The sequence below is a fragment of the Manacus candei genome, unplaced genomic scaffold (assembly GCF_025592945.1).
Source record: "Manacus candei isolate 608988 ecotype Guabito, Panama unplaced genomic scaffold, ASM2559294v1 h1tg000043l, whole genome shotgun sequence".
NCBI classification, from domain to species: domain Eukaryota; kingdom Metazoa; phylum Chordata; class Aves; order Passeriformes; family Pipridae; genus Manacus; species Manacus candei.
The window spans coordinates 9,292,770-9,301,101 of NW_026138091.1; the positions used below are offsets into that span (position 1 = coordinate 9,292,770).

The following is an 8,332-nucleotide window of genomic DNA, read 5'->3' on the forward strand; positions in this document are numbered from 1 at the left end:
AGACTGCATCAAACATGGGAAGCTTAGGACTCAATCTGTAATTTTCTCTATAGGTATCCAGGGTATTATATACCCATTTTTTTCTGTTCAGATATTCAGCCATGCGATTATGTCAGTCACGGATGGAATTACCCCAAGAAAATAAGATTATGAAATCTCCGTTTGAAATTCTTTAACACTCTTGAAAGCACAGGTTTGGGGAATCTTTGTCAAGACAACTTCCTCCAATACAAGTGGGATAACTTTCTGAGGGATCTGCATTAATGCCTAGTGCCAGAAATAATGTTTCCTGTAGGTATGAATTATGCTACACCTACACACATAGTCCAACACAAACAGAACAATTCAGACAAGTCAGGCTGATTAGACCTCTCAGACACTTCTAGTATGTGTTGTTTTATCCTTTGTGAGGGCAGTGCTTAGGTGTGAATTTTCTCAAATTGTTTGCTACTGGTCAGGAAAACACACTGCTGGCTCTATTGTCTTCTTCAGGAATCTTGTTCCCAAGTGATACCTTAGAAGCAGGACATGGGGCTAGAGGCTAATGACATGAGTGAATACTTCTCAGGAGGAAATTACAGAATGATTGTCAGATCCAAAACATTGTAGGCATGTGAAATAAATAGGTGGATTGCACAAGCCCAAAGCTACAGTCAAAGAGCCCTGTCAGAGGCTGCCAAATTCTGGAGGTACATGGGAGGATCTTCCCCTCTCAGCTGTAGCATCTGTCGGGCACTTGAAATCTGTGCATGTGCTGACTTTTCCTTACTTGAGCAGTTCAGTACCTCACTCCTGCTCCAGTCTCACCAGGGAGCCTGTTGCCCCACTGCAGCCAAATCTCACAGTTATGTGTTGCCTGACAAAGCTTCATACACTGACAGTCCTCTTATCACAAAATATATTGGGACACAGAACAGGAGAAGGCAACACTCATCATCATACCCAGTCCTCCACCACCAGAGAAAATCAGTACAGGAGCAGCAATTCAGGGCATAAAGGACTCAAGTCACAAAAGCTTTCCCACCACTAATAAATGTTAGACCTCCCAAGAATTTCAAGAGGTGCTCAAAAACAAACGCAGCAGTTTATTATTTTTAGGTTTAGCCACAGTTATTAAATCTAGACCCTCAAGCTGTAGTTCGGGTGCTCATCTTTTAAAATAGAGTGATTAAGATCACTGACTTCATGACTGTGTATCAAAGATGGTGGAAATGAAAAGATTTATTTAGTAACAACAAAACTTTTAGAAACCAACTCCTAGTCAGTCAGATTGAAAAGAATTAAATGTGCATTGAAATGCGCAGATCATTATTTCTGACAAGTCATTTGGTATATACTAAATTATCTTCCTGGAATAACAGGTGAGGAAACACGATTTTTAGTCTTGTTCATTTACCCTGTTTACTTCCACGGAAGCTGGCTCCTGAAAAAAGTTTACAAAATTAATTGATATATTTGATAGAATTGCCCTTTCCACCAGCACTGTGTGCACAGACTGTAACTCCAGATGTTACAGAACAGAGAATTAACAATTTCTCACGTGTTTTCCTCTCCCCCCTTACAAATTAGCATTATAGCGATCTCTGTTCTGAAAGTCTCTATAAGCACGCCTTGCATCTGCTTTGCTGTGTGGGATTCTTCCAAAAGGTTCTAGATCATTGAAGCAGGCATCAAAAACTTCATCCACAGCTTTTTCAGCTGTTTCTTTGCTAACTTTTCTAACAGCCAGAATGGAACGAATTGCTCTGTCTCGTACACAAGTCTAAAGGGGGAAAAAGATAAAGAAAAATCTGACGTTATTAGTATAAATTTTTTCCAGATTTTGTCAAGTAGTAACTCCTACTACATAGGCAATAATTTTGTATCACAGAAGAGTCAAACAGTGCCTGTAGTAAGCATTATAGTATATCTTAGTTTTATCCTCTGTTAATTATGTGGTTTAGTTTTCCATGTACACAAAAACCATGTGATAATTAAAAGACATTCCTTAGAACAGAAATTAAAACACAATTTGGCATTTTTGTAGGTATCAAGTATTTGTAAAACTTATCCTGCACATAAGAAAAATATGTCAGAAAAAACAGACATAAATACCAGTTAGTTAGTTTCACACTGAAATGCTATAAAACATAAAGGAATGACTTCTCTATTGGTATTTGATACCTCTCTTTATGGTAACTTATTCTTACAGTTTGTCTACAAAAACATAAAAAAGATGTAAATATCAGCTACAAGCTACTGCCACTCTAACATGAGCAATTAATTGTGACTCAATCTGTAGGCTTCATTACTATTTACAAAAATTAATTCTTGTAAGACTTAATACACATGGTTATTCAGAAATCTGGTCATTCTGCTTCCTCCAGTTTTCAAAGACTTTTAAAAAGAATGTTCCCACTACATTTCCTGCAAACCCTGTTTTTTGTCTGGTTCTTATTAGGCATCCATTGTCAATGGTATTGCTTTATGATATTACTAAGTATTCAGGAATTTCACTCCAATAAAAATAACACGCTGGGAAAAAAAATTAACATCAATCATTAAAGGTTAGTTAAGAGAAAACAGCAAGCCCATGGCATCTACTTCTTTTTCTGATGTTTTTGGGTATGAAAGTGCAGAAGGTTGAGATCAAGTAGGTAACGATGGCTCATAAAAAATGATTAGACTTTAACATTTGCAGTCTTTACCTGATGATGCCCTTTCAATCCAAATTTAAACCTGGCTATTTCATTCATCAATGTACAGTCTCCACTGAGATTAGCAGCTCGAATCTATTGAGAAAAATACAAAGCCACAAGATCAGAGAAACACATGAAAACACAATGTCAAAAAAGTTGTAACAAATTTTTTTCTTCAGTATTTTTCTGGTGACTGCTGGTAGAGATTATTCCCAAGGCCACTTTAGTTTCTTAAGTACCTGTTACCCTTTATATCCACCCTCTCAGCCTCAGTGAACTGCAAAATATTACTACAGCAACCTTTAAGTTTTTCCAGGAACTACATCTCACATATTCCTACAGTAGAGATCATATGTATGTGTGTATATGTGTATATAAACTGCTAGAAGAACATGGAAAGTAATATTCTCCCCAATCTATATCAGAAGCTGTTACAAGAGTCAGAAAGAAAGGCAGATACCTTTCAAAGATTACAGCTGCAATACCCAGAAGAGCAGTAACCCATCTGTTTTGCAAAAAGCCACATTTAAATGAGTATGTATGGTTTAACTTGTTAACTGTTTTGTTCTGTACACTGTAATTTCTTTTGTCTGCCAACTGTTCCAACTGTGCCCTACCTGGTCTGTCAGGAAATGTAAATAAACTGTGATTTCCTACAATTAAGTACCAGAGTGAGAATAAATTAATGGAAAATATGAAAGGTAAGAATTAAAAAGCTATCAACAAAAAATGTAAACACCATGTAATAAAGTAAGTACCAGAAGACTTTAGGTAAACCCATAATCTCAACGAGAGCAAGAACATGCACAATCTTGTTTTATACATATATTCTCTAAACTTGTGTTTGAGGCTTACATGCTTTATTCTGCACTGTGTAAATGCTTAGACAAAAAACAGACAATAGTTAATAATTCTGAATTACTGTATTGAGTTTACATGGCAGGATGTTGGCAGTGAGATGCCTGCCAGGGTGGCTTCTGTGAGACAGGACAAGCGGCTGCCCCCATGTCAGAAAGAACCAGCTTTAACTGGTTCTAAAACAGACCCACCACTAGTCAAAGTTGAGACCATTAGTGGCTGGTTGTATCTCTGTGATGACATGTTTAAGAAAGGATAACAAGCGTTACAGGGTAGCTGTAGACAGAGACAGAGGAGTAAGAAAAATGTGAGGGAAACAACCCCACAGACACCAAGACCAGTGAAGAAGGAGGGGGAAGAGGTGCTCCAGGCATCAGAGGAGCGCCTGTAGTCTGTGAAAGAACACAGTAGAGTAGAAATCCACACTGCAGTCCAAGGAAGACACCATGACAGAGCAGACAGACATGCCCTGAAAAAAGCTGCAGCCCACGTGGGAGTAGATTTTCTGTCAGGCACTGTGGGCCATGGGGGAGCAATGCTAGAGCAGTCCATCCCCAAAAGACTGTATGCTGTGGAAAGGACTCAAGTTAGAGCAGGTCTTGAAGAATAGCAGCCCAGGGGAAAGACTCAGAGCAGTTCACAAAGGACTGTAATCTGTGGGAGGGACCTCACATTGAATCAGGGGAACAGAGTGAGGGTGAAGGAGCAGCAGAGACAAAGTGTTATGAACTGACCACAGCTTGCATTCCCTGTCTCCCCATGCTGCTTGGCAGGTTAGGAGATAGAAGAGCCAGGAATGAAGGAGTGAAGTTGAGCCTGGGAAGAAGTTGAGAGGAGGGGGAAGGTATTTTTAGTTCTATTTTTCACTATCCTATTCTGTCATTAATTGGCAATAAATTAAATTAACCTTCTCCAAGTCAAGTGTATTTTTGCCATGACAGCAACTGGTGAATGACCTCCATGTCCTTATCTTGATCCATGAGCTTTTGAATCTTACTTTTGTCCCCTGTACCATTGAGGAGGGGAAGTCAGAGAATGGCTCAGTGGGTTCCTGGCAGAATGGTTTTATTGATACCACATAAGGTTACTTCATTAAGTCTTACCTATAAAAAGATAATAAGTGACAGTAGCTCTTTTCTACAGCAAATATGAATTCAATTAATGAATTAAAATGAATTTTTATGAAATCTGACTTGTTCAGTAACAACTCATAATTTTGGTTACCTCACATACTGTTTATAGGTGAAACTTGTGCACATCTAAAGTCTAGATCAAATAAGTTCTCATTAAAAACAAACAAATCAACAAACCCACGGCCTAAAAAAACCCAAACAAACCAGAAACAAAGCCACCATAATATTTTTATGTATTTTTAAAAAAAAAACAGTTAAAAAATACCTAATTCACAAAGTCATGAGTATATACTTTCATAAGATTAATCATAAGAGTTTTTCTGTGGCCAAACAATATGGATTATATCAGAAATGAAATAAAAGCATGCAAATACACATGGATCATATGCACAAGAGGAATCCTTCCCAACCTGTGATCCATTTAATTTCACTTCCTAAAGCATCAATTATTAAAGCCTTTTAAGCAGAAAATGTGCTCTGAAATCATAGAATCATAGAATTATTTGGCTTGGAAGGGACCTTAAAGATCATCTAGTTCCAATTCCCCTGCCATGGGCAGGGACACACTAGATCAGGTTGCTCAGAGCCCCATCCAGTTGACATGGAGTCATAACTACAGTGTACTATTAGCAATATCACAATTATTCAAAAAATGAATGTGACAGGAAAAGACAAGTTTGTCGTTAATCAAAAAAATCTAAACAAAAATAAAGTTACTGTACTACTGTGAAAACTACCCAACACACCAAGATTTGCACAGGAGAAAAAGAATGCTATAAACATCTGAATAATGTGCGAATATGTTTTCCCTTCTAACTACTCTCATCTGTCAATAACCACTTCGTACTATGTCTATACTCACAGTGATCATTCTACTGATACGACATTAACTTACTAATATTTGTGAAAACTAAGTATTTGTTTTCTGAATGAAGCTATTTAGGTTGACCTGACAGAAAGGACAAAAAGGATCAAAATAAGTGAAGTGTGTGTAACAGACCATATAACATGAAGCATTTCTAATAACCAGCAGTAATTAATAAAATGACATTAGAAGCATTTTAACTTACCTCTGAACATGCCAAGTGCTTGACGTTTTTAAACCAATCTACGTGTGCACGACAGTGATCAAATGCATGAATCAATTCATGTGTGACCACCCGGTTCATATGGGATTGTTGGCGAATGTTGTTCTGACACAGAACAATCTGAGGAAGAAGAAATAAAAGAATCCTTTTCAACAAGTTTCAATACCTCCCTTACTTCTCAGAGCACACATCATCTACAGCATTTAGTGTATTTAGATCATTGTTTTTCAACATTAACAACCTTATCGTTCTGCAGTACATTAGTTCCAATATAGAATCACACAGAATATGCTGAGTTGGAAGGGACCTACAAGGATAATCAAGTCCAACTCCTGGCCCTCCATCTCCAAGAGTCACACAATGCCTGAGAGCATTGTCCAAATGCTTCTTGAACTCTGACAGGCTTAGTGCTGTGACCCTGTCTCTGGGGAGCCTATTCCAGCACCCAACCACCTCTGGGTAAAGAACCTTTTTCTAATATCCAGTCTAAACCTCCCCTGACATAACCTCAGGACATTCCCTCAGGTTCTGTCACTGGTCACCACAGAGAAGATATCAGTGCCTGCCCCTCCTCTTCCCCTCACGAGGAAGTTGTAGACTGCAATGAGATCTCCCTTCAGTACCATGGAACATCTTTCATTTATCTGGTTTTCATTACTAACGCAAATATCAGTGTTGGTAAATTTAATCCTACTAACAAAACACTAAAAAAATTGTAGTACTTTGAAAGGGGGCTATGTCCAACACCTACCTGAGATGTGGCAGCATCAAAACCTCCACTGACACAGCCATCGCAGTTTTCACAAGAAAAGTGCCGGTCATTGAAGACAGTGCTGAAAGGCCCAAACAAACAAAGTTAAAGAATTTGAAAAACATCAGTCACTACTTACAATAGTGATGTTACTACACAGAACAAGATGCATTAGTTTACGTACCAACCAGATTGCTTCATAGCCTCAAGGAGCAGTTGAGCATATGGATCTAGAAAAACATTGCTGCAATCAATTTCTCTAAATCCCTACATTCAAAACAAAAGTTCTGAAAGTCATCTATAAAATCAAAATACAAACACAGTCAAGTAAAAAAAAAATCAAGAAAAGCACTATACATGCAAATTCATACTTTGCAGTATTTAACCTCAATACAATGCAACAGGCATCTGTTATAGTTCTGACTATGTGAAGTGATACAGAATCATAGAGAGGTTTGGGTTGGAAGGGACTTTCAAGATAATCTAGTCCCAATCCCCAGCCATGGGTAAAGATACCTTCCACTAGACCAGGTTCGTCAGAGCCCCATCCAACCTGGCCTTGAACATTCCCAGGCATGAGGCACCTGCAACTTCTCTGGGCAACTGTTCCAGTGCCTCACCACCCCCAGAGTAAGGAATTTCTTCCGTATATATAACCTAAATTTCCCCTCTTTTCCCCATTACTTCTTGTCCTATCACTACAGTTTGTTATGAAGAGTCCCTATCCAGCTTCCTTGTAGGCTCCCTTCAGATACTAGAAGGTTGCTATGAGGTCTCCACACAACATTCTCTTCTCCAGACTGAACAGCCCCAAGTCTCTCAGCCTTTCTTTGCAGGAGAGGTGCTCCAGTCATGCTATCAACTTGGTGGCCCTTCTCTGGACTCCCTCCACCAGTTCCATGTCCTTCTTATAGTGGGGGTCCCAGAGCTGGACACTGTAATCCAGGTAGGGTCTCATGAGAGCAGAAGAGAGGGGGAGAATCACACCTCCCTCGACCTGCTGGCCCCGCTGCTTTTGATGCAGCCCAGCATACAGAGTCAAAGCTGTTCAGGAATCAAGTCACTCCTGACTGATAGTTATTCTACCACTAGTATAAACAGAGCGACTTACAGTGACCATCGTTTGCTGCAAACACTCATAGTCAACATCACACAGTGAAAAGGGCACAAATGCACAGAAATTGACAAATCATCTCAATTTCTCAGGGAAAAAAAAGCTAGAGAAGGACCTTCTGCTAGGGAAAGGAAACGCCCTCTTGGCCACTTTCGAAATAACTTGTGTTAGGCAAAACCAGCGCGTTCATAAAGCAGCAGGCCCATTCCGCCACCTGCTGGGGTCCGTCCGGCCGCCCCGGGGCAGCGGCAGCGGAGGGGGCGCAGCTCCGAGACCCCGCGGCACAAGGTCACAGCGGCGGGACACGGGCGGCACGAGTCCCACGCCAGGGCCCCCGCTGCGCCAAGGCCGGGCCCGCCGGGGCACGGGGAAGCGCTTACTCGTTTCCAGGGTCATCCTCAGCATCAACTGACACTTGTTGTGGAAGGTGAAAAGGCTGCGGACCAGGAAGCTCTGCGGCTTTTTGTTCCGATCTGGGAAGAGCCGATAGCCGAAATCATCCTCCTCCACCGCCCCTTTCTTCTCGGCCGCAGGCGGCGAGTCACCCTCCCCATGCTCCATGGCCGATCGTGCCCTCCCGCTCCCACCGGTCCCCGTCCCTGCGGCACAGGGCACAGGGCACAGGGCTCAGGGCACAGGGCTCAAGGCTCAGGGCTCAAGGCTCAGGGCACCGCGCCGGGGCCGGGCAGCGCCAATCGCCGCCCGCGCTC

The 8,332-nt window shown here is 41.0% G+C and overlaps 1 protein-coding gene across 2 annotated transcripts; it reads right to left on the reverse strand.

Annotated features, from left to right (window-relative positions):
• Positions 1 to 1,065: 1,065 nt before the first annotated feature.
• On the reverse strand, positions 1,066 to 8,324 carry ATP23 (ATP23 metallopeptidase and ATP synthase assembly factor homolog). Of its 2 annotated transcripts, none has more exons than XM_051795855.1 (6): positions 8,003 to 8,324; positions 6,693 to 6,738; positions 6,509 to 6,590; positions 5,740 to 5,877; positions 2,688 to 2,771; positions 1,066 to 1,762 (listed from the first exon to the last, which is right to left on the reverse strand). In XM_051795855.1, exons 1-6 carry the CDS (start codon positions 8,181 to 8,183, stop codon positions 1,559 to 1,561), a joined length of 735 nt encoding a protein of 244 aa, XP_051651815.1. In that variant the 5' UTR covers positions 8,184 to 8,324; the 3' UTR covers positions 1,066 to 1,558. The 2 variants fall into 2 exon arrangements, with proteins under 2 accessions (XP_051651815.1, XP_051651816.1); XM_051795856.1 differs by having other exon boundaries at positions 6,693 to 6,775; positions 8,003 to 8,129.
• Positions 8,325 to 8,332: the final 8 nt, after the last annotated feature.

What these genes read in the sequence shown, in the direction of transcription:
- ATP23 (XM_051795855.1), bottom strand. Translation starts at nt 8,183, where the DNA reads ATGGAGCATGGGGAGGGTGACTCGCCGCCTGCGGCCGAGAAGAAAGGG. An exon ending in GCTATGAAGCAATCTGGTTG is followed by an intron (nt 6,591 to 6,692) that starts GTACGTAAACTA and finishes TGGGCCTTTCAG; the next exon opens with CACTGTCTTCAATGACCGGC. An exon ending in GATTGAAAGGGCATCATCAG is followed by an intron (nt 1,763 to 2,687) that starts GTAAAGACTGCA and finishes TTCCCCCTTTAG; the next exon opens with ACTTGTGTACGAGACAGAGC.